General features: G+C 43.0%; 1 protein-coding gene and 1 non-coding gene across 2 annotated transcripts; both read left to right on the plus strand.

Annotated features, from left to right (window-relative positions):
- The first annotated feature begins 752 nt into the window (after window positions 1-752).
- On the plus strand, window positions 753-859 carry LOC147005271 (U6 spliceosomal RNA). Its single transcript, XR_015047045.1, has one exon. It is a non-coding gene; the product is annotated as a U6 spliceosomal RNA (small nuclear RNA).
- Window positions 860-16,327: 15,468 nt separating this feature from the next.
- LOC147005272 (PRAME family member 8-like) lies at window positions 16,328-26,378 on the plus strand. The gene is given in 4 exon segments (XM_085836276.1): window positions 16,328-16,344; window positions 23,635-23,934; window positions 24,393-24,980; window positions 25,811-26,378. Coding segments are annotated over 3 exon segments (1,443 nt in total). The 5' UTR covers window positions 16,328-16,344; window positions 23,635-23,647.
- Window positions 26,379-26,944: the final 566 nt, after the last annotated feature.

A 26,944-nucleotide genomic window follows, 5' to 3' on the forward strand; every position in this document is an offset into this window, starting at 1 on the left:
TCACTATATAGAAATATTAAGCAATACCTAGGACCCCAACACCCAGTATGAGGACAGACAGACAGACAGACAGACATTGTGCTAGGACAAACACCTACTGTTCTTTCATTTTTCCATGGTGCAAGATCCAATAATAGGGCCCACAGGAAAAAAATGAGAGAAATTTATCAGGTTCCAGTCCTCTACCTCTACATGCATGGTCCGCGATACACAAATGAACTAAGGCAGTCATCACATACAGAACAGGATGAGAGATTATCCAGTGTGGTGGCGCAAGCTTCAGGGGACTGATGAAGGATAGCTACAAACTGAGTCTAGCCTAGACTGCATAACGAAATTCTGTCTTACCCAACCAAATACTAACAGTGGGAGCTGGTGTTACATAGGCAGCTCAGCCACTTGTCCTGAATTTTCATGAGTGAAAATAGCCGCAGTAAAGATTCCAAAGTCCTCGGTTCAAGAGAAAAGGGCTTTCTATGAAGAGCTATAGATGTCTCCTGAGAAAAGTAAAGACAAATCAGTAGTGGAAAGAAAGATTTTCAGGGTAAAATGAGATCAAGACAAAGTAGACTTTGAGCTGGATGGGGCTCATGAGCAGGAAATTGGGGAACATAGGGTATAGCATTGACCTTGACAAGTTATTAGGCACCACAGTTATTAATGGAAGAGCCACCAGTACCTCTGGCCAGATATAGACAATGACTCACTTTTTAGCATGCATGAAAAATTTCAAGCCTCAAAGGGCATGGAGGGTGCTCACTTCGGCAGCACATATACTAAAATTGGAACCATACAGAGAAGATTAGCATGGCCCCTGCGCAAGGATGACACGCAAATTCGTGAAGCGTTCCATATTTTTATGCTCCAAATACAAAGGCAGCCACATTCATTAAAGAAACTTTAGTAAATCTAAAAGCACACATTGCACCTCATACAATAATAGTGGGAGACCTCAACACACCACTTTCACCAATGGACAGATCATGGAAACAGAAACTAAACAGGGACACAGTGATACTAACAGAAATTATGAATCAAATGGATCTGGCAGATATCTACAGAACATTCTATCCTAAAACAAAAGGATATACCTTCTTTTCAGCACCTCATGGTACCTTCTCCAAAACTGACCACATAATTGGTCACAAAACAGGCCTCAACAGATACAAAAATATTGAAATTGTCCCATGCATCCTATCAGATCACCATGGACTAAGGCTGAGCTTCAATAACAAAATAAAAAATAGAAAGCCAACCTTCACGTGGAAACTGAACAACACTCTTCTCAATGATACCTTGGTCAAGGAAGGAATAAAGAAAGAAATTAAGGACTTTTTAGAGTTCAATGAAAATGAAGCCACAACATACCCAAACTTATGGGACGTAATGAAAGCATTTCTAAGAGGAAAACTCATAGCTCTGAGTGCCTCCAAAAGGAAACTAGAGAGAGCACACATTAGCAGCTTGACAACATACCTAAAAGCACTAGAACAAAAGGAAGCAAATTCACCCAAGAGGAGTAGACAGCAGGAAATAATCAAACTCAGGGGAGAAATCAACCAAGTGGAAACAAGAAGAACTATTCAAAGAATCAACCAATCAAGGAGCTGGTTCTTGAGAAAATCAACAAGATAGATAAACCCTTAGCCAGACTCACTAGAGGGCACAGGGAAAGCATCCTAATTAACAAAATCAGAAATGAAAAAGGAGACATAACAACAGATCCTGAAGACATCCAAAACACCATCAGATCCTTCTACCAAAGGCTATACTCAACCAAACTGGAGAACCTGGATGAAATGGAGAAGTTCCTAGACAGATACCAGGTACCAAAGTTGAATCAAGATCAGGTTAATGATCTAAACAGCCCTATATCCCCCAAGGAAATAGAAGCAGTCATTAATAGTCTCCCAACCAAAAAAAGCCCAGGACCAGATGGGTTTAGTGCAGAGTTCTATCAGACCTTCAAAGAAGATCTAATCCCAGTTCTTCACAAACTATTCCACAAAATAGAAACAGAAGGTACTCTACCCAACTCATTCTATGAAGCCACAATTACTCTGATACCTAAACCACAAAAAGACCCAACAAAGATAGAAAACTTCAGACCAATATCCCTTATGAATATTGATGCAATAATCCTCAATAAAGTTCTTGCTAACCAAATCCAAGAACATATCAAAACAATCATCCATCCTGACCAAGTAGGTTTCATCCCAGGGATGCAGGGATGGTTCAATATATGGAAATCCATCAACGTAATCCAGTATATAAACAAACTCAAAGACAAAAACCACATGGTCATCTCGTTAGATGCGGAAAAAGCATTTGACAAGATCCAACACCCATTCATGAATAAAGTCTTGGAAAGATCAGGAATTCAAGGCCCATACCTAAACATGATAAAAGCAATCTACAGCAAACCAGTAGCCAACATCAAAGTAAATGGTGAGAAACTTGAAGCAATCCCTCTAAAATCAGGGACTAGACAAGGCTGTCCACTTTCCCCATACCTATTCAACATTGTACTTGAAGTCCTAGCCAGAGCAATTCGACAACAAAAGGAGATCAAAGGCATACAAATTGGAAAAGATGAAGTCAAAATATCACTTTTTGCAGATGATATGATAGTATATATAAGTGACCCTAAAAATTCCACCAGAGAACTCCTAAACCTGATAAACAGCTTCGGTGAAGTAGCTGGATATAAAATTAACTCAAACAAATCAATAGCCTTTCTCTACACAAAGAATAAACAGGCTGAGAAAGAAATTAGGGAAACAACACCCTTCTCAATAGTCACAAATAATATAAAATATCTTGGCGTGACTCTAACTAAGGAAGTGAAAGATCTGTATAATAAAAACTTCAAGTCTCTGAAGAAAGAAATTATAGAAGATCTCAGAAGATGGAAAGATCTCCCATGCTCATGGATTGGCAGGATCAACATTGTAAAAATGGCTATCTTGCCAAAAGCAATCTACAGATTCAATGCAATCCCCATCAAAATTCCAACTCAATTCTTCAACGAATTAGAAAGGGCAATCTGCAAATTCATCTGAAATAACAAAAAAACTAGGATAGCAAAAACTCTTCTCAAGGATAAAAGAACCTTTGGTGGAATCACCATGCTGGACCTAAAGCTTTACTACAGAGCAATTGTGATAAAAACTGCATGGTACTGGTATAGTGACAGACAAATAGACCAATGGAATAGAATTGAAGACCCAGAAATGAACCCACACACCTACGGTCACTTGATCTTCGATAAGGGAGCTAAAAACATCCAGTGGAAGAAAGACAGCATTTTCAACAAATGGTGCTGGCACAACTGGTTGTTAACATGTAGAAGAATGCGAATCGATCCATTCCTATCTCCTTGTACTAAGGTCAAGTCTAAGTGGATCAAGGAACTTCACATAAAACCAGAGACACTGAAACTTATAGAGGAGAAAGTGGGGAAAAGCCTTGAAGATATGGGCACAGGGGAAAAATTCCTGAATAGAACAGTAATGGCTTGTGCTGTAAGATCGAGAATTGACAAGTGGGACCTCATGAAACTGCAAAGCTTCTGCAAGGCTAAAGACACCATCAATAAGACAAAAAAACCACCAACAGATTGGGAAAGGATCTTCACCTATCCTAAATCAGATAAGGGACTAATATCCAATATTTATAAAGAACTCAAGAAGGTGGACTCCAGAAAGTCAAATAACCCCATTAAAAATGGGGCTCAGAACTGAACAAAGAATTCTCACCTGAGGAATACTGAATGGCAGAGAAGCACCTGAAAAAATGTTCAACATCCTTAATCATCAGGGAAATTCAAATCAAAACATCCCTCAGATTCCACCTCACACCAGTCAGAATGGCTAAGATCAAAAATTCAGGTGACAGCAGATGCTGGCGAGGATGTGGAGAAAGAGGAACACTCCTCCATTGTTGGTGGGATTGCAAGCTTGTACAACCACTCTGGAAATCAGTCTGGCAGTTCCTCAGAAAATTGGACATAGTACTACTGGAGGATCCAGCAATACCTCTCCTGGGCATATATCCAGAAGATGTCCCAACAGGTAAGAAGGACACATGCTCCACTATGTTCATAGCAGCCCTATTTATAATAGCCTGAAGCTGGAAAGAACCCAGATGCCCCTCAACAGAGGAATGGATACAGAAATTATGGTACATTTACACAATGGAGTACTACTCAGCTATTAAAAAGAATGAATTTATGAAATTCCTAGCCAAATGGATGGACCTGGAGGGCATCATCTTGAGTGAAGTAACACAATCACAAAAGAACTCACACAATATGTATTCACTGATAAGTGGATATGAGCCCAAAACTTAGGATACCCAAGATATAAGATACAATTTACTAAACGCATGAAACTCAAGAAGAATGAAGACCAAAGTGTGGACACTGTGCACCTTCTTAGAATTGGGAACAAAACACCCAGGGAAGGAGTTACAGAGACAAAGTTTGTAGCTGTGATGAAAGGATGGACCATTTAGAGACTGCCGTATCCAGGGATCCATCCCATAAGCAGCTTCTAAACGCTGACACCATTGCATACACTAGCAAGATTTTGCTGAAAGGACCCAAATATAGCTGTCTCTTGTGAGACGATGCCGGGGCCTAGCAAACACAGGAGTGGATGTTCACAGTCAGCTATTGGATGTATCACAGGGCTCCCAATGGAGAAGCTAGAGAAAGTACCCAAGGAGCTAAAGGGATCTGCAACCCTATTGTCGGAACAACATGATGTACTAACCAGAACCCCGGAGCTCTTGTCTCTAGCTGCATATGTATCGAAAGATGGCCTAGTTGGCCATCGTTGGAAAGACAGGCCCATTGGACTTGCAAACTTTATATGCCCCAATATAGGGGAATGCCAGGGCCAAAAGAATGGGAATGGGTGGGTAGGGAAGTGGGGGGCGCTATGGGGGACTTTTGGGATAGCATTGGAAATGTAACTGAGGAAAATATGTAATAAAAATATTAAAAATTAAAAAAAAGGGCATGGAGGCTTTTGTCTACATACCCACTGGTGGGAAAAGGACTTCTTTCAGGTCCAGGATTTGTGCTCATTGGGAGGGGATAGATCTCTGATCCTGTTATATTGCTGAAAGCTGTTTCCCAGAGCCTTTCTGTGATTGACCTGTGTCCATTTGAGGTGTTTCTTCAAGGTGTCCTTGGGGAATTCCATGTAAATGATGGAGCACAGTAGATTCTGCAGTTTGGGGAGAAATGGTTTCAGAATGATGCTAGGAGCACTGCCCAGGTGCCTTTCATCTTCTGTTCCATGCTCAAAAGAGTAGAAGGATGGAGAGCCTGGCAGGTTTTGTTGTTTGTTTGTTTGTTTGTTTGTTTTTGTGACTTCTGTCTTTAGTTGAGGGTTTCCTCTGGACTTGGCTGAGGCTGAGATCCTGCTAATAAGCCCTATTCTTTGGCCTTGAACCTTCCAGCCCCTTGCTGGTCTATGTCTTGAGATTACAAGCTCCCCAAATGAATCATTTTTAATAATGAAAGCTACCATTTGTAAGTGGTCATTTGATCTGATTCTGGTTGCTTGCTGCCCTCTACTACCTATGCAGGTATAGTAGCTGATTCACAGTTGTATCCTTAGTGTTTAGCCATTCACATCTTCCTACCCCACACACTTTCTTTCTATTGTTAACTCTGAGCCTCCACAGTAAATCTGGGAATGAACACTTGTGAGCATTAGAGCAAAACCAGCTTTTTGCCCAAGCCAGGAGCAGCAACTTTCTTCCCTGCTTGGCAGTTGCACTCAACATGCAGAGGCCAGAGACTATAGACTTAGAATCCAAAGGAACTGTTGAGCTTGGCTTTTCCATTTTATTTTCTCCAGAAATTGGGCTTTCATAGGACACTGGCCACATCTAGGGTGGGTCATCAACCATTGCAAATCTAGAAGCTCTCTGCCAGATGTGCCTAGAGAGTAAAATCAGGGATCACTTGAGTATTACTACTTCCAGGGAGGCAGCATCAACCACAGCAGATCCCTGTGACAGTACAGAACAAGGATCAGTTGCCTTCAGTCCAGGGAAGATCTTGGAAAGTCTTGTCGGCTACAAGTTTGGGAACAAACTGTATATAAGACTGGGGCTCACCATAAGGAACCACTGGCCTTCTCCATATTGCTTCCTCTCTCTTGCAATAGGGTGCTACAACTCTCAACTTCAGAAGTTCTTAAATTGTACTATCTCACTTATTAAGTCAGGATATTGAAATCCTTTCCTATATTGAACCCCAGATCCCATTTTCCAAGGGGGGCTAGGTGAAACAGTTTCCATCTATAACCCAGTTTACACCCAAAGTAAGGAAGACACTGTCTCTGCCTCCTTGTGTAGTATGAGCCTTTGCCATGTCTAGCTACTATCTTGGTGGCATCATCTGTAGACAATGTGCTAAGCTGACCCTTCTTTAGATTTTCCAAATGCAGGTTGAACAGATGGTTCCACAGTTAAGAGCACTGGGAGTACAGCACATAGGAGCTGTCAGGAGAATGTTGGGAAATGTGCCTGAGTAGTCTCTTAGAGCAGCCAGTGGTCTTAACTGCTCACTCATATCTCTAGCTCCTTTCCTTTGCTTTTCCTTTACTGAAAATATTTTTGTCATACTATGTTTTATGACTATGGCTTCTCCTCCCCCAACTCCTCTGAGATCTTCCTTACCTTCTCTTCCATCTCAATCCCCACCCTCTCTGTCTCTCCTAAGAAAAGAAACAGCCATTTAAAGAGTCATGAGACAGAGCCAGGTGTGGTGCTACACAAGTGTAATCCCAGCACAGGGGAGGAAGAAGCAGGAAGATCTTCACCCTGGTCTATCAAGTGACTTACAGAACAGCCTGACTTACAATGATACCCTGTCTTTTTTTTTTTTTTTTTCATCAGAAGGATTTTCTTTTCATTACAATTTGTGGTATCTTTTCTCTTTTTTTCCCAATTTTTTATTAGATATTTTCTTCATTTACATTCCAAATGCTAACCCAAAAGTACCCTATACCCTCCCCCCCACCCTGCTCCCTTACTCACCTACTCCCACTTCATGGCCCTGGAGTTCCCCTGTATCGGGGCATATAAAGTTTGCAGTACAAAGGGGGCTCTCTTCCCAATGATGGCCGACTAGGCCATCTTCTGATATATATGCAGCTAGAGACAAGAGCTCTGGGAATACTGGTTAGTTCATATTGTTGTTCCACCTATAGGGTTGCAGACCCCTTCAGCTCCTTGGGTACTTTCTCTAGCTCCTCCATTGGGGGCCCTGTATTCCATCCAATAGATGACTGTGAGCATCCACTTCTGTATTTGCCAGGTACTGGCAAAGCCTCACAAGAGACAGCTATATCAGGGTCCTTACAGCAAAATCTTGTTGGTAGATGCAATAGTGTCTGCGTTTGGTGGCTATTATGGGATGTATTACCAGGCAATAAGGCAATCCCTGGATGGTCCATCCTTTTGTCTCAGCTCCAAACTTTGACTCTGTAACTCCTTCCATGGATATTTTGTTCCCAATTCTAAGGAGAAATGAAGTATCCACGCTTTGGTCTTCCTTTTTTTTATTTTCTTGTGTTTTGCAAATTATATCTTGGATATTTTAAGTTTTCAGGCTAATATTTGCAAATCAGTGAATTCATATCAAGTGAGTTCTTTTGTGACTAGGTTACCTCACTCAGGGTGATGCCCTCCAGATGCATCCATTTCCCTAAGAATTCCATAAATTCATTGTTTTTTAATAGCTGAATAGTACTCCATTGTGTAAATGTACCACATTTTCTGCATCCGTTCCTCTGTTGATGGACATCTGGGTTCTTTCCAGCTTCTGGCTATTATAAATAAGGCTGCTATGAACATAGTGGAGCATGTGTCCTTATTGCCAGTTGGAATATCTTCTAGATATAGGCCCAGGAGCGGTATTGCAGGATCTTCCAGTAGTTCAGAGGAACCACCAGACTGATTTCCAGAGTGGTTGTACCAGGTTGCAATCCCACCTAAAATGGAGGAGTGTTTTTCTTTCTCCACATCCTCGCCAGCACCTGCTATCACCTAAATTTTTTATCATAGCCATTCTGACTTGTTTGGAGGGAATCTCAGGGTTGTTTTGATTTGCATTTCCCTGATGATTAAGAATGTTGAACATTTTTTCAGGTGCTTCTCAGCTATTTGGTACTCCTCAGTTGGGAATTCTTTGTTTAGCTCTGTACCCCAATTTTAAATAAGGTTATTTGATTTTCTGGAGTCCACATTCTTGAGTTCTTTATATACATTGGATATTCGTCCCCTGTCTGATTTAGGATTGATAAAGATTCTTTTAAAATCTGTTGGTGGACTTTTTGTCTTATTGATGGTGTCTTTTGCCTTACAGAACCTTTGCAATTTTTCGAGGTCCCATTTGTCAATTCTTGATCTTACAGCACAAGCCATTACTGTTCTGTTCAAGAATTTTTCCCCTGTGCCCATATCTTCAAGGCTTTTCCCCACTTTCTCCTCTATAAGTTTCAGTGTCTCTGGTTTTATTTGGAGTTCCTTGATCCACTTAGACTTGAGCTTTTTACAAGGAGATAATAATGGATTAATTTGCATTCTTCTACATGATAACCTCCAGATGTCTCAGCACAATTTCTTGAAAATGCTGTCTTTTTTCCACTTGATCATTTTAGCTAACTTGTCAAAGTTCAAGTGACCATAGGTGTGTGGGTTCATTTCTGGGTCTTTAATTCTATTCCACTGATCTACCTGTCTGTCACTGTACCAGTACCATGCAGCTTTTGTCACAATTGCTCTGTAGTACAGCATAATTAAGGCATGGTGACTCCACCAGCAGTTCTTTCATCATTGAGAATAGTTTTTGCTATCCTAGGTTTTTTGTTATTCCGGATGAATTTGCAAATTGCCCTTTCTATTTCAGTGAAGAATTGAGTTGGAATTTTGATGGGGATTACATTGAATCTGTAGATTGCTTTCAGCAAAAAAGCCATTTTTACTATATTGATCCAGCCAATTTATGAGCATGGGAGATCTTTCCATTTTCTGAGATCTTCTTCGATTTCGTTCTTCAGAGACTTATCATACAGATCTTTCGCTTCCTTAGGTAGAGTCACACCAAGGAGGTTTATGTTCTTTGTGACTATTATAAAGGGTGTTGTTTCCCTAATTTCTTTCTCAGCCTGTTTATCCTTTCTGTAGAAAAAGGATACTGATTTTTTTTGAGTTAATTTTATATCCAGCTACTTCACTGAAGTTTATCAGGTTTAGGAGTTCCATGTTTGAATTTTTAGGATCACTTATATATACTATCATATTATCTGCAAATAGTGATATTTTGACTTTGTCCTTTCCAATTTGTATCCCCTTGATCTGGCTAGGACTTTGAATAGTATATTCAATAGGTAGGAAGAAAGTGGGCAGCCTTGTCTAGTCCCTGATTTTAGTGGGATTGCTTTCAGCTTTTCTCTGTCCAGTTTGATGTTGGCTAGTGGTTTACTGTATATTGCTTTATGTTTAGGTATAAGCCTTGAATTCATGATCTTTCCAAGACTTTTATCATGAATGTGTGTTGGATTTTGTTAAGTGCTTTCTCAGCATCTATCAAGATGATCATGTGTTTTTTGTCTTTGAGTTTGTTTATATAGTGGATTATGTTGATGAATTTCCATATATTAAACCATTCCTGCATCCCTGGGATGAAGCCTACTAGATCATGTTCGATGATTGTTTTGATGTGTTCTTGGGTTCAGTTTCAGGAATTTTAATGAGTATTTTTGTATCGATAAGGGAAATTGGCCTGACATTCTCTTTCTTGGTTGTGTCCTTGTATGGTTTAGGTATCAGAGTAATTGTGGCTTCATAGAATGAATTGGGTGGAGTATCTTCTGATTCTATTTTGTGGAATAGTTTGAGGAGAATTGGAATTACATCTTATTTGAAGTCTGATGGAACTCTGTAGTAAACCCATCTGGTCCTGAGCTTTTTCTGGTTGGTAGACTATTAATAACTGCTTCTATTTCTGTAGGGGATATGGGAATGTTCAGGTCATTAATCTATCCTATTTAACTTTGATACCTGGTATCTGTCTAGAAATTTGTCCATTTCATCCAGGTTTTCCAGTTTTGTTGAGTATATATCCTTTTGTAGTAGGATCTGATTGTTTGGATTTCCTCAGGTTCTATTGTTATATCTCCCTTTCCAGGTCTGATTTTGTTAATTAGGATACTCTCCCTGTGCCCTCTCATGAGTCTGGCTAATGGTTAATCTATCTTGTTGATTATCTCAAAGAACCAGCGACTAGTTGATTCTTTGAATACTTCTTTTTGTTTCCAGTTGGGTGATTTCAGCTCTGACTTTTATTATTTCCTGACATCTATTCCTCTTGAGTGAATTTGCTTATTTTTATTCTAGAGCTTTTAGGTGTGTTGTCAAGATGCTAGTGTGTGTACTCTCTAGTTTCTTTTTGGGGGCACTCAGAGCTATGGGTTTTCTTCTTAGGAATACTTTCATTATGTCCCATAAGTTTGGGTACCTTGTGGCTTCCTTTTCACTTAACTCTAAAAAGTCTGTAATTTCTTTCATTATTTCTCCCTTGACCAAGGTATCATTGAGTAGAGTGTTGTTCACCTTCCATAAGAATGTTAGCTTTCTATTCTTTATGTTTTTATTGAAGATCAGCCTTAGTCCATGGTGATCTGATAGGATGCATGGGATAATTTCAATATTTTTGTATTTGTTGATGCCTGTTTTTGACTGATTATATGGTCAGTTTTGTAGAAGGTGCAATGAGTTGCTGAGAAGAAGGTATATCCTCTTGTTGTAGGATAAAATGTTCTGTAGAGATTCAATGCAATCCCCATCAAAATTCCAACTCATTTCTTCAATGAATAAGAAAGTGCAATCAGCAAATTCATCTGGAATAATAAAAAACCTAGGATAAAAAAAACTCTTCTCAATGATAAAAAACCTCTGGTGGAATCACCATATCTGACCTAAAGCTGTACTACAGAGCAACTGTGATAAAAACTGCATGGAACTGGTATAGCTACAGACAAGTTGACCAATGGAATAGAATTGAAGACCCAGAAATGAACCCACACACTTATGTTCACTTGATCTTTGACAAGGGAGCTAAAACCATCCAGTGGAAAAAAGACAGCATTTTCAACAAATGGTGTTGACACAACTGGCAGTTATCATGTAGAATTATGCAATCTCCTTGTACTAAGTTCAAATCTAAGTGGATCAAGGAACTCCACATAAAACCAGAGACAGTGAAACTTATAGAGGAGAAAGTGGGGGAAAGCCTCAAAGATATGGGCACAGGGGAAAAATTCCTGAATAGAACAGCAATGGCTTGTGCAGTAAGATCTAGAATTGACAAATGGGACCTCGTAAAAATGGCAATGCTTCTGTAAGACAAAAGACACCTTCAGTAAGACAAAGGGCCACCAACAGATTGGGAAAAGATCTTTACCTATCCTAAATCAGATCGGGGATGAATATCCATATATATATAAAGAATTCAAGAAGGCGGACTCCAGAAAATCATATAACCCTATAAAAAAATTCGGCTCAGACCTAAACAAAGAAATCTCACCCGAGGAATACCAAATGGCTGAGAAGCACCTGAAAAGATGGTCAGCATCCTTAATCAACAGGGAAATGCAAATCAAAACAACCCTGAGTTTCCACCCCACACAAGTCAGAATGGCCAAGATCAAAAATTCAGGTGACAGCAGATGCTGGCAAGGATGTGGAGAAAGAGGAACACTCCTCCATTATTGGTGGGATTGCAAGCTTGTACAACCACTCTGGAAATCAGTCTGGTGGTTCTCAGATAATTGGACATAGTACTACCAGAGGATCCCATAATACCTCTCCTGGGCATATATCCAGAAGATGTTCCAACTAGTAAGAAAGACACATGCTCCACTATGTTCATAGCAGCCATATTTATAATAGCCAGAAGCTGGACAGAACCCAGGTGCCCCTCAACAGAGGAATGGATACATTGGTATATTTACACAATGGAATACTACTCAGCTATTAAAAAGAATGAATTTATGAAAGTCCTAGGCAAAAGGATGGACCTTGAGGGCATCACCCTGAGTGAGGTCACCCAATCACAAAAGAACTCAAATGATATGTACTCACTGATAAGTGTATATTAGCCCAGAAACTTAGAATACCCAAGATATAAGAGACAATTTGCAAAACACATGAAACTAAAGAAGAACGAACACCAAAGTGTGGTCACTTTGCCTGTACTTAGAACTGGGAACAAAACACTCATGGAAAGAGTTACAGAGACAAAGTTTGGATCTGAGACAAAAGGATGGACCATCTAGAGACTGCCATACCTGGGTATCCATCCCATAATCAGCCTCCAAACGCTGACACCATTGCATACACTAGCAAGATTTTGCTGAAAGGACCCTAATATAGCTGTCTCTTGTGAGACTATGCCAGGGCCTAGCAAACAGAGAAGTGGAAGCTCACAGTCAGCTATTGGATGGATCACAGGGCCCCAATGGAGGAGCTAGAGAAAGTACCCAAGGAGCTAAAGGGATCTACAACCCTCTAGGTGCAACAACAATATGAACTAACCAGTACCTCCCCACAGCCCCCGGAGCTCTTGTCTCTAGCTGCATATGTATCAGAAGATGGCCTACTTGGCCATCACCGGAAAGAGAGGCCCATTGGTCTTGCAAACTTTATATGCCTCAGTACAGGGGAATGCCAGGGCCAAGAAGTGGGAGTGGGTGGGTAGGAGAGTGGGTGGGGGAGTGTAAGGGGTACTTTTTGGATAGCATTGGAAATGTAAATGAAGAAAATACCTAATTTCAAAAAATGTAAAAAAAAATGTTATTGTTTCATTTGCAAGACTTTTTGGATTAGAGACAGCTTCTGGGTTAGGAATGGGAGCTTCTCTCAATACTGTCATGTGGTACAAATTTGTGCATACAATGTGCTCACTGCATCAAGCTCTCTGAATTCGTATGTGCATCAGTTCTGCTGTGTTTTAGAAGGCCTGGTGTCTGCAGTGGAAGGACAGCTGCTCTGAACATAGTCAAGCAAGTGTCTTTGTGGTATTGTGGGTCCTCTTTGGCTTTCTGTCTGGGAGTGGTAAAGCTGGCTTTAAAAGGTAGATTGAATTTCAGATTTTTGAGAAACTGCCAGATTGATCTTACAAGTGGTTGTGCAATTTTGCACTCTCTCCAACAAAAGAGATGTGTTCCCCTTGTTCCATAACCTCCTCTCTGTGAGGGGTCAAATGTGGTTGAGAGCTCTGATTCAATCGCTGAAAAGGTTGCATGTTACAAATAGAATTAAAAAGGTGGAGTTTAGCCATCTAATCCAATTCCAGTTTGGGATTGGAGGGTGTGGCTACAAAATGGAGGGGTGAGCAGAGAGGTATAAAAAGGCTTCAGTGGAGCCAGAGAACACACTCAGAGAACTGCAACCTGAATAATAGCCTCATTTGGCCAGCACTGAGAGACCTATCTACAGTGTTCAGAACTAGTAGGTAATGATATTCCCCTGGGTCATGTGGTTTGATGTAGAGACATTTAGACTCCAAGTTATGACAAAAAGTGTTAATTTCTACCTTCTTAGAGGAACACATTGAACATCTGGGATTTAATTCTGAATGAAGTTTTATCTTTATCACAAATGTATATGTTAACCAGTTGATTTCATTATTATGGTTGTTTTTTTTTAAGAATGTCTTTCTATTTTGTTTAACCTCTCCTAGAAATGGTCATGTGACATTGGGTAAGCTGAGAAAAAAGAACCTTCCTCATAAGCCTCCTCAGTGCTAAGATTACTAGTGCCTTCCCTCACATTTCCATTCACTCAAATGTTTGTGTTTGGTTTTGTGAGTCACCTGGAGATCTGGGGACCATTTATCTTTGAACACCTTTAACTCACAATAGCTGGAGTTACACTTGGAGTACCTACTCAATGTCTTACCTTAGGCTTTGCCTTACATCACTTTCACATAGCTTTGATTTTTTGATATGGTCTTCATTAGGGACCCAGGAAACCATGAAAATTATAGGAACCCATTGCCATCATGATGCTTAGTAGATCAATATTGACTTTTTTGTGTTTGTAGTTTTTTCGATTGTTGTTTGTTGCATTTTGTTTAATTGGATGTTTTGTTGGTTTTTTTTTTTCCTTTTTCCCTTTTCCTTTTTTTGTTGATTATTTAATTACATTTGAATTGTTGTTCTCTTTCCCAGTATTCCCTTTGCAAGCACCCCTACTATCCTCTATCCCCTTGGATTTGAAGACAATACTCCCTTACACCCACACCCAGTCCCCAATCACCCCTCTAGCATCCCCATTCCCAGGGGCAACAAGCCTCCACAGGTGCGCACTTTGGATGGTGGTTCATGCATCAGAGGTCTGAGGGGTCAAGTTAGTGGATAATGTTGTTCTTCCTATGGGGTTTCAATCTCCTTCACCTCTTCTGTTCTTCCCTAAGCCTTCCATTGGGTTCCCCTGGCTCAGTCCAATGGCTGCCTATAAGTGTCTGCAATTGTCTTACATGCTGGCACAGCCTCTCAGAGAACAGCCATACCAGGATCCTGTCTGTAAGCAGTTCTTGACATCAGCTATAATGTCAGGGATTGGTGTCTGTTGATGGGATGGATCCCAGGGTAGGCAGTCTCTGGATGATCTTTCCTTCATTCTCTGATTCATTTTTTTTGTCCATGTTTTTTTTAGATGGGAACAATTCTAGGTTAAAAATGTTGAGATGGGTGACTGTGTCCTTCCCTCACCTGGAGAACATGCCTATCCACTGGGGCTGAGCTCTTAAGGTTCTGTCTCCCTTGTGCTGCACATTTTGGATTGGGCCATCCACATTAAGTCCTCAGAGTCTTGTCAATTCAATATTTTTTTCATGCTTTCTTTTATTAAAGAGTGTCACAAACAAAATTTTTGATCCAAAAATTATATACCCATTTGGATGATAGAGAAGCTACCATGATGCCAGTGTGAGGGACTGTCTTTCCATCACCAGTTTAGGATGAAAAGGTAAATTGATGTCTCTATCATTGCTTGAGCAGTAACTCATAAGCTTAGTGGTTAATGTGGTGGTGAGGAAGTTTTATAAACTTTGTTTTAAATGTATATGTATTTTGACTCCTTCCCTAGGATCCATCTGATTGGAGACTGTCTTAGTTAGGGTTTTACTGCTGTGAACAGACACCATGACCAAGGCAAGTCTTATAAAAAACAATATTTAATTGGGGCTGGCTTATGAAAGACTCTAAGACTCCCAAAGGGAGACACTCACTCAAGCCTCGGGACAGCCGCGCACCCAAGAAGACACTGAGACCGAACTTAAGATGTATAGAGAGTAAGATTTAATACAGCAACGACAAGAAAGCACATAAAAAGCACATATACCAGAGGCTCTGGGGTCGAAACTCATACACCCAGCATGGTGCAGAGGAGATTCGACCCCCAGCTCAAATTTTCACAGGCTTTTATAAGAAAAGGGCAAGGGGGGAACAGGGTGGAGAAAGTACAAATTTACGTCACTAAGGGGTCTTGCCAAGGGGCTTTACATAACCAAGGGGTCGTGTCCTATATTTTGGCAATGTACTCGATTTATTTGAACATTCTGGGGTAGTACCAGGAGGCCCCTATCTCAAAAATGTTCTTGGAACAGTCTTCAGTTAGGAGGGGTAGGACTAGGTTTGTTCGTTCCAGGAGACCCTTATCTAAAAAATGTTCCTGGAACAGTTTTCATTTGGGAGGGGGTCGGACTTCTGGGGTGAAGAGTACTCTGGGGTAAAAAGTTCAGGTGTGTTCCGGGAACAATCTCTGGATGGGAGGGGTAAGAGAGTTCAGGAAAAGTTCAGTTTTTCCTCTTTCATTCCCCCCTTCTTCTAGTAAAAAGCTCTAATCTTCGAGCTAGTTTACCCGATATTGTTGCCTTAGTACCATAACCTGCACTGCATTTATTCTTTTTCTAACAAAAGCTACTAACTTATTAAATATGCAGGGGCCAAAAATAAGCAAAAGCATAAGCGTAACTAAGGGTCCTGCTATGGTGGAGAGGAGGGTGGTGAGCCAAGGGGACTTATTAAACCAGCTTTCAAACCATCCTTGTTGGCTTTTTCTTTCTCTTTCTCTTTTAGGCGTTCTCTAAGTTTGGCCATAGAATCTTTGATCACCCCTGAATGGTCAACATAAAAACAACATTCTTCTTTTAGGGCAGCACAGAGCCCTCCTTCTTTAAGGAATAATAAGTCTAATCCCCTCCTATTTTGCAGCACTACTTCAGACAGTGAAGTTAAAGATTCTTCTAATTTAGTTATAGACTGTTCTATAGTGCTAGGATCAATATCCATAGCCGCACGTAGTTCTTCATAATATTGGGGGGTCTGAATTAAGGCGGCAGTTCCTGTGCCTACTCCAGCCGCTACTCCCAATCCCAAAAGTATTGCCAAGGTTAAAGTCATGGGTTCTCTTTTCCAGCGGACCCGGTGATCAAATTTGTCTAAAAAGGAACTATCATCATGATACAGGAGTCTAGGGATAAGTTGAACTAAAATACAGAAATCTTTGGAACTATTAAAAACAGACATAGATACGCAAGGAGTGAGACCGGTATTGCAAGCCCATACCGTATCTATGGGGGGCACCAGGTACTGACCACTTTTGCTAGGCTGGATGTTCTGGGTCTGATTACAAAGGTGCCGTTTATCCTGAGGCACCTGGCCCAAATAGAGCCCACTTCCTGAAACTGCTGCCAGAGTCAGCTTTCTGTTTTCTCCCCAAAGGCATTGAGAATGATCTGAAGTAGTATTATAAGTCCTAATCTGAGCAATTCCTTCATAGTAAGGGGGCCTAGAGGTATAACATAACCAACATGATTGAGTCATATTAGGATTAGTCCTGTTTAACACCAAAAAAGCTCCTTGGACTAGACTGACCAGACGGCTCTCTGTGTCTAGGGGCGGTGGGGAAACTAAGGTCGGCCTCATGAGGGAAGTATTAGTCCTTAGGGAAGGTCTCACTGTGTTGGGCTGTGGAGTTAGTGGAGCTGGTTCAGCTGAGACTTGCGGGGGAGCCGGTGCAACTGGGGGACCCTGTTCCATAAGGACTTTGTTGGGCCCTATGGGTGTTATTGCCAGGTCTCTCACTGTTAGCCTGATCGTGAAGATGAACCCAGGGTCTCTTGGTGGACTGGATACACGCCAACCCCACTTATTTCCTTTAAGCCAACTTAAACGATTTTGTTTCCCTTTTTCAGTGAATTTTATAAGTAGGGGGTTGCAGTATTTACCTTTGCATGGTCCTGGGGGGCTGTTTTCAGTAGCACACCCATAAGCTCTTACGGCGGCCTCATCTGAATCCAGGACATAATGGAGGTCGCCATCGTTTGGATATTTATGGGGATCTCTTTCTCCTTGATATGGCTTATCATAACCACTACCTCGCTTAACCGTGATTAGGTCCCAGGGAGAGGAAGGCTTCCAGTAGGCTTCCCCTGTTGTTTCACATGTCCATTTACCACAAAAATAATCTGATGCCCCTCCGCATTCTTGTTGAAGCTTTTTGCTTTGACCCTGACCAGGGCAAACATAGAACTGTGCAGCTCTAAGATTAGCTCGGTAGAACTGCCCTGAACACCCATATGTGTTCCCTATTCCACCTGGAACACACCGCTGTTCAGGGGGTGGGTTACTAAGATCAGTATGGTCGGGGAGGTCCCAATTGGAAGATCCTGCTGCTAACTTACAGATGTCAGGGGTGAGATCAGGCCACCAAGTCCAAGGGGGAAGGACTGCAGTGATTGCCCATACAATGTTTCCCTCCCCATTAAGCACTTCCCATGACTGTTGAATCGGGGCATGAGGGTTGTCGTTCCCTAGGCTTAGGGTGGCCCCCACGACACAAGCGAAGTTTAAGAGGATTGTCAGTAGTTGCCACCGTCCAGTTGTCTTCATGGTTGCCTCTACCCTGGCTAGGAGCCTTCTTGACGTGGGAGGCGTGGATCTAGGCGGCGATTCCGTCTACCTTTACTGCCGTGGGAGTTGTTAACAGTACCAGATATGGTCCTTTCCACCGAGGCTCAAGAGTGCCGGTGCGATGTCGTCTGACAAGGACCGAATCTCCAACCTGGAACCCGTGGGGCACTGCCGTAGTCCCCGGTGCATAAGCTTCTTTGATCTGGTCCCAGATCTGTGTTCTGACAACCTCCAAGGCCTTTAAATGGGTAAACAGAGCAGAGGGTGAGGAAGAGTCAACACAGGGATCCAATATCCTGCTAGACTCAGTCAAGGGGGGCGGTCCCCCATGTAGAATTTCATAGGAAGTAAGACCGAAACGTCCAGGTGTGTTTCGGACTCTGAGAAGCACAAAGGGAAGGAGGGTCACCCAGTCTTTACCGCCAGTCTCAATAACTAATTTAGTTAGGGTCTGGGCATGATGCAGGTGCACGTAGATCAGATCTCTGGCTGGAACTGGTGAGATGTCCTTGGGGTATCCAGCTCGTTCACTGTAACCAGTTGTGACCAGACATTTTTCTGTACCACCTGCAAGCCCTTTTAACTTAACATACAGATTATTATAGGTTTAAACACATCATTTAAGACAGTGATGGGCATAGGAGTCTCATGAAGGATCTTAAACAGAGTAAAACTGAATCAAGAGGGAGTATTTTTAGTACGTTTGAATAGGGCATAGGGAAGGAACACCAAGTCTGTGCCAGTCTCCACGATTAATTTTGTCAAGGTCTGTCTTAGAGTTTTAAACTAATTTTTATCTATCTTGAGCTCTGAGGTCTATACACACAATGTAATTTTTGACCTCTGAATACTTGGCCACACCCTGACTTACCTGGGCAACAGGATTATTGTTCTTTGGGATGCCTGTTTGGCGGTTAGATCTGCCATCTGATTTCTTTTGTTCACAGCATCTTAGGTCTTTTTCTGCAGATGTCAACAGCTTTCTTTGTCTGTATATTGTTCTATACAGTGGCAAAAGCATACCTGCTGTCAGTGTAGACTTTTCTGTTGTCAACTTTCTGGGCTGAAGTCCCTTTAGGGAGGCTGCTGGCCTAGATGACTTGCTTTTTGTCCACCGCTGCACTGCTGTCCCCGCCTTCCGCTTACCTTTAACCATGAGGCTACTGCCATCCGTGTACCAGTTCAAACTTTTAAAATCCCACGGGCTACTCCAGCCCGCTCATCAGCATATAGGGTAAAAGGCTTAGTCAGATCTGGCAAAGCCAGAGCGGGGGCTGCAAGCAGGGCTGTCTTTATGCTGTCAAAGGCTTTTTGGTGTTCCTCAGTCCAGGTGAATGGGACTTTTTCTTTAGTCCAGAGTCTGCAAAAGCCCACCGTCCCCAGAAACTCACGTACTTGGCGCGGGGTGGTGGGGGTTGGGATCAGCATCACAGTCTTTTTCTTGGCTTCGGTGAGCCACCGCTTTCCTTCCCGGAGGGTGTACCCTAGGTAGGTCACCTCGGTGCGACATAGCTGGGCTTTCTTAGCCGATACCCGATACCCCAACTCACCCAGTTCATTCAGGAGCTTCTAGGAGGGCCAGAATTTTTTCTTTGTCTTTGATGTCTCTGCCTTCAGTCAACCGCAGGGCTTGGGTTAGCGCCAAGAGTTCAGCCTTCTGAGCCGAAGTTCCTTCTGCCAGAATGTCAGAGCAGTGATGAGTTGGTGAAGACTCAGCAGGTTAGCAGGGGAAGCGAAGGTCACTTGTTCTGTCAACAAAAAGCTCTAATAATGTGTCCATCAGTCAGGGAAACAATTGGATCATGTGTCCTTGACCAAAAGCCATTATGTGCAGACAAGCAGGCCATCTCTCAGTCACCAGGTCTAATTTTTTCAAGTGCCACTGGTCTTTTAGGGTCCCAATTTCTGAGTAAGAACCTCTTTGGCAATACTTTTGTTCTCAGTCACATTTAGGAGTCCCAAAGTTGGGGACAACATTAGGGCAGTCTCAATAGCATCTAAGGCCATCCAAGGTTGTTCTTTATTTCTTATACGAAGGGCTGTTTATCTTTTTAATTCAGCAAAACCTGGAATCCACAGTTTGCAAAGACCTGTAGTGTCCAGGGACCTTTTAAACTTGCTTTGCATTGGTCAGTGGAGGAATATGAAAACACAGACTCTTTTCAGCTGCTTCAACAGGTAGGCTACCGGTCTCTTTTAAGGACTCAGCTTCTGTGTTAGCACCCCTTCTGCTATTTCTTTACTTTTAGCCACGAGCAGGTGAAGGGTTTGGTCATGAGGGGGGCTCCTCTTCTTTTTGTTAGGACAGTAAACACTTTGATCTTTAGCCAAAGGCTTGCTTTTGTTGCCAGGTACTAAGTTTTCTAGTCTCCCTGACTTTTGTGGCCAACATTTTATTTTTCTTATTTTTTGAAAAAATTTTCTGACTCCCTATTTTTTACAGATCATTTCTAAGTGCTAGTATTATTAGCAAGTGTCACTTTGCTAGGTTCTAGTCTTTGTCATTTATCTCTCTTTGCTCCTGTTTTTTAACTGTAATGGAGATCTCATATAATGTCTCTCTCTCTATCTATATATATATCTTTTTGTGTCTCTTCCTTGTCTTTGCTTACTTTGAATGTTATCTAATTATTACATCTATATTTTGTCACTTATCTTTTTTTCATAGTTAGTCTCTTTTTACTGTTAACCTATCTCTTCTGAGTCTGCTGAAGCTTTGCTCTTAGCTCTTTTTTTGCAGACCTCTATCCTTCTCTTAACTTCTGTAACTTTTTATTACCTAGGTCAGATTGTTGGGGCACTTTCTAGTCCCACAGAGACGAGACCTTCATCAGAGCCTGGCAGTTAGACTCGCAGGTGTTCCTTACCTTGGACAGAAGAAGCCCCAAGTGAGTGGTCTCCCTCACCAGAGCTTAGAACAGACTCACTGCTAGCAGCTCAGGGCGGTGCCTGAGAAGAGAAAACACATGGGGCAGAGAAGGGAATGCAGCTCTCACATCGGGCTACAGCAGACCACTGATATCTCAAAATGAACGCAATTTTTTTGTTAGCAAGAGACAGGATACAGGGGACATGGGAACAAGAAGCAACTAGGGAACCTTGTGGCGATCTCAGATCAAACGTGGCGACCCGCTGAATTTAAGCACATTAGTCAGCGGAGGAAAAGAAACTAACCAGGATTTTTTCAGTAATGACGAATGAAGAGTTAAGCGCCGAATACCCGCCGCGCACCGCGGCGCGGGAAATGTGGCGTAAACTTCTGGGAGTGGCAAACAAACACTGGCAGGGAGGGGGGATTTAACCACTTGTTAGACACCCGGTACTCTCTGCACTGTCCTCCCGCATGGCTTGGAGGCAGCGGCGGGCCTGGCGGAGCGCAGACAGCAGCCTCCTCCCGCGAAACGGCTCTGCTGCTGGTCGGGCGGTGGCGGCTGCGGTGGGGGCAGCAGCGGCGGCGGCGCAGGTGGTGGACACAAGGGAGGGAGTGTGGGCAGGCACCTGTGCGCAGACTCTGGGAGGAGCCAAATGAGATTTAACCACTTGAGACACTCCCGTGCTCCCTGCACTGGAGCAAGTAGCCAGGCAGACACAAGGGAGTGCGGGCAGACTCCGGGGGGAAGCCAAAGGAGGGACGGCGGCCGCAGTCGGCCCCTCCCCAGCTGTGGCAGGCTTCACGGCTATTCCAGGGCGCCAGGCGGGACCGACAGGCCGCCGCACTCACTACCAGCATTTCACAACTCACTCGCAGGGCACAGACAGCCTCCGTTGCTGCTGTGTCTGCAGAACTCAGAACCTCAGCACCACTGCTGCAGCTCTGGATCTCAGAGCTCTTTTGAGCAACCCGGGCCTCCCCAGCCGAGTGCGGACCGTGCGCTGCGTTTGTCCCCCGGTGGCAGCTGGCCCCGCAGCAAGGCCGGCCGGTGCTGCCCGCCCACTGCGAGCCGCCGGTACTGCCTCGCCGAGTGCACGGTGGGCAGGACCGGCCTGGTGGTTTTTTTCTCTCTTCTTTTTTTTTTTTTAACCTGACAAATTTTGTCTTGACGTCAGTCCAAGTCTACAGTCGACAAAGGGTTAACACACACACACACACACACACACACAGTCTTGTCACGTGACACAACCAGCCAAACGCCACTTTCTGACGGGGTCGGATTCCACATCGACTCCCTTTTTCTGACAGGGGTGGGACTCCACATCCACTCCCGCCCTGGCAGAAAGAACACTGTCCTGACGGGGGCGAGATTTTACATTTACTCCCGTTCTGGCAGATTGTCTATTTTTAGAATAATAGCAGACACAACAAAAGCAGATACAAGACTGAGACAAAAAGAAAAAACCAAAGCACGAGGTGGGACTCGAACCCACAATCTCGCAACCCGAGGCACGAGGTGGGACTCGAACCCACAATCTCGCACAGATTGAGACCCACCCGGTCTCCAGAGGTGTTCACCAGACGTCTCTGGTCCTCCCCTTGTCCTCCTGGGACGTCTCCCAGGGCGCACAGAAGGTGGACACCTGGACACGTCTGTCCTTATCCACACCCCGCGCTCCTACCCGGAGCGCGGTCTCACTGTGCACTTTGCACACTGAGCGTCTGCAAAACCGAAACTGCGATCGCACCAGATACAGAATGGCCTACCTGGCCTCTCAGAAACAAACAGAACACAGACACCAGACCACAACAGAATAGCAGAATAGAAAATCTTACCTCTGAGTGAGTCCAGGACTTCTGGGTGGTCGCGCTGATTCCCGGCCAACGCACCAAATGAAAGACTCTAAGACTCCCAAAGGGAGACACTCACTCAAGCCTCGGGACAGCTGCACACCCAAGAAGACACTGAGACCGAACTTAAGATGTATAGAGAGTAAGATTTAATACAGCAACGACAAGAAAGCACATAAAAAGCACATATACCAGAAGCTCTGGGGTCGAAACTCATACACCCAGCATGGTGCAGAGGAGATTCGACCCCCAGCCCAAATTTTCACAGGCTTTTATAAGAAAAGGGCAAGGGGGGAACAGGGTGGAGAAAGTACAAATTTACGTCACTAAGGGGTCTTGCCAAGGGGCTTTACATAACCAAGGGGTCGTGTCCTATATTTTGGCAATGTACTCGATTTATTTGAACATTCTGGGGTAGTACCAGGAGGCCCCTATCTCAAAAATGTTCTTGGAACAGTCTTCAGTTAGGAGGGGTAGGACTAGGTTTGTTCGTTCCAGGAGACCCTTATCTAAAAAATGTTCCTGGAACAGTTTTCATTTGGGAGGGGGTCGGACTTCTGGGGTGAAGAGTACTCTGGGGTAAAAAGTTCAGGTGTGTTCCGGGAACAATCTCTGGATGGGAGGGGTAAGAGAGTTCAGGAAAAGTTCAGTTTTTCCTCTTTCACTTACAGGTTCAGAGGTTCAGTCCATTATCATCAAGGTGGGAGCATGGCAGTATCCAGGCAGGCATGGTGCAGGAGGAGCTGAGAGTTCTATGTCTTCATCCAAAGGCTGCTAGTGGAAGACTGACATCCAGGCCTAGGGTGAGGATCTTATACCCACACCCACAGTGACACACCCATTCCAACAAGGCCACACCTTCAGATGATGCCACTCCCTGGGTCAAGGATATACAAACCATCACAGAGACCTTTAGAAGATGAGTGTTCACACCCCACCCACACTCCAGAAGCTGGTAATTCAAATTTTGGTGAAAGAGGAGGCTCTAGGCACATCTTATCTGGAGGAGATGGCCCATGGACTCTTCCCAGCACTGTTCAAGGAGGCCTTTGATGGCAGACATATCAAGCTCATAAAGGCATTGGTGATAGACTGGCCTTTTCGCTGTCTCCATGTGGGGGCATTGATGAAGACTCCTGACCTGGAAACATTGCAAGCTGTGCTAGATGGAGTAGACATTCATCAAACAAGAGGGTTTCACCCCAGGTAAGCAATTTCCAAGTACTATAGAAGGAAGCAGAAGAGTACACATTAGACATTGTCAGGGAGATTAGCTTTGTCATAAATTGATCAGATGCTTCTGATGGCATCATCAGGCAGGGATACAGCATTCTTGACAGGTATTTGTACCTAACACAGTTGGCTATGGATTAGATTTGAATATGGACTAGAGTAAATGTGGCCTCATAGTAGAATGAGACTATCCCTGACATCCCCACAAGAACTTAGAATATAAGTAAGGAGAAACAAAATGTACCTTACTAAAAGAAAAGTACTCATGTGTACAGAAGCACAGGAAAGCTTCTGTAGCATGCCTGAGTCCAACTTGGATATCAAGTCCTGAAAAAAACATACAAATTAGCAGAGAAGAGAGCCGAGTTTAGACATAGGTAGTAAAAGCTAATTCAGGGTCTGCCATCATTCTTATATTTCACCTACATGAGGAAAAAACTAGAGTTTCTTGATCTACGAAAGGTGCACCATAACTTCTGGAACATATGCAGTGATTCAGAGGACAGTGACTGTTCAGCAGAGATCTCGAATGAAAAGCAAGCCGTGAAGGTCCATTCCAGATATGCAGTGAGGCAGCGTCTGAAGGTAACAGTTGACCTGTGCATCAGGTCGTGCCTTGATGAAGCACAAGCATGGTTTTTTAAATGGGCCCAGGAGAGAAAGGGATCCCTATATTTCTGCTGTACAAAGATGAAGATCTGGGCTCTGCCAATAAAAGCTCTCAGACAGATCTTCCATGTTTTTGATCCAGAGCACATCATGGAGTTAGAACTAAATACTGAATGGACTCTGTTAGAGTTGGCACATTTTGCCCCCTATTTTGGGCAGATGAGAAATCTTCACAATGTCTTCCTGGCACCCCTTCACAAGACCACCTTTCCTTTTATCAATAGAACAAGAGTTGGAAAAGTCAAGTGTATCAACAAGTTTATTTCTCAGTTCTGCAAATTCAACTGTCTCCTGCATCTCTTCATGTTCTACATCTATTTTCTCAGAGACCAGAGGAATCAGGTCCTAGGGTAAGCAAGAATAGACAGTTGGATCAGCTACCACAGCAAATCTGTCTGTCTTATCTAAAAGATTAGTGGAACGTGATGCCAGTCATTCACTAGGAACAAACATTTAGAGATTCATAAGACTCTGAAAGAAGTCTCTTGTTTCCATGTTCACTGAGATATACAAGGGAAATTTTACAAGTTAAATCAGTATCTGAAATGAGCACTCATGATATAGAGAAGTGATTTGGTGTCAAGAGTAGGTCAGAACTAGTAAGAAGAGGATGTCATTCTTTCTGGAATCAAGCCCACATAATCAAATGGAAAGGAAGAGGAGTCTGTAGTGAGGAGTCAGGGTACTCATTAGCACAGTGTGAAATTGAGTTATATGCTCAGAACTAGAAGAGTAGCCTTCTATCTTCCCCCAGTCACCATGGGTAAAATATTTTGAACCTAAGTAGTGCTGAGTGCATGGAACATGAGGATGAGCTTGGGATGTCATAAGAGCAAGTATGACTGCATACTTGATAATAATGAGAGAGAATAATGCAGATTCACTGAGCCCACAGCAAATATTGAGATACTGTCAGAATTTTATTGCGATGGAATTTCTTCTGTGTGCTTTCTGGGATTAGAGGACAAACTAGTTTTCAGGTTTAGAGTAAGGCCATGAGATAAATTGTGAGGTTGACATGACTGAGCAGTTTCCAAAAGGAAGCATCATAAATGATGTCCTTGACCATTTAGTCAAACTGACACTAGGGTACTTGGTTCCTTCTACAACTTTGTATATCCCAGTCAAACCCCTGCAAGACTATTTGCAAGATCTAACCATCTGTCTACTTTATCCCTAGGTGCCTGATGACATCATTGAAGACCCTCTCCATTACTTACTCCCTGATTTCACAGAGAGATTTGAATTCCTTCAACTACTGTCAGAACCTCCTTCAGCTAAAACATCTGGAGTTGAGAGGGGTGCCCTTACTTGATTTAAATCATACACCTCTGAGCAGTCTCCTCATGAAAGTGGTAGGCACTCTTGAGACTCTGGATTTTCAGGGGTGTAGAATGAAGGACTCCCAGCTCAGTGTCCTCCTACCTGCATTCAAACAATTCTCTCAGATCTCCAATGTCAACTTCTATAGCAATGACTTCTCCATGCCTATCCTGAAGGACCTTTTGTGGCACACAGCCAACTGGGGCAAGATGAATGTGGAACAATAGCCTGCTCCTCTGGAGTGCTATGATGAGTTGGGTCATGTCTCTATAGAAAGATTTGCCCAACTTTGTCAGGATCTCATGGATACACTGAGGATAATTAGGCAGACCAAGAACAGCTACTTTGCTAAATATATCTGCCATACATGTGGGGAGCACCAGGTCTTTGACCAAGTGTCTACACCTTGTTGTTGCTGGCAATAAATTGGGAAAGTTCTGGATTCAAATAAACAATAGGGTTGTGACACATTTCTCACCTGGGAAACTCAGAGCCTGTGGCTTCTGACACTGCTCAGATGGTTAGAAACTAAAGGATGTTCATTGACTGGTATCTTGGAAATGGAGCTTGACATGGGGAACAGTTGGATGGACTGTGGGAACAGGGGCCTAGTGGAGTCAGAAACACAGCTTGTCATTGTTACATGTCTTCTCCCTGAACAGGCTAACTAATCTGGATACCTATAAACCTGGATACGTATAAACCTGGATGTTCTCTCAGTGTGGTCTTTGACTGTTACCAACCTCACTACCAGGTTCAGGGTCAGGAAGGTTCAATGGGTGGAGAAATGGAAAGACACTGATATTTCATGAGTGAAGCAAAGGTCTTGTTGAAATTAACATGTTACATTAAAATGAAAGTTTTCTTGATACTTCTTTCACTTGTCCTTTGCCTGAACTACATGTAAAACACACCTGTGTGGCTGAACAGTTACATGCACAAGACATTTAAACTAATGGGAGCAACATAGACACACCTACTATGAAGGAGA

The sequence above is a fragment of the Mus caroli genome, unplaced genomic scaffold (assembly GCF_978045245.1).
Source record: "Mus caroli unplaced genomic scaffold, Mus_caroli_1 scaffold_4, whole genome shotgun sequence".
Taxonomy (NCBI): domain Eukaryota; kingdom Metazoa; phylum Chordata; class Mammalia; order Rodentia; family Muridae; genus Mus; species Mus caroli.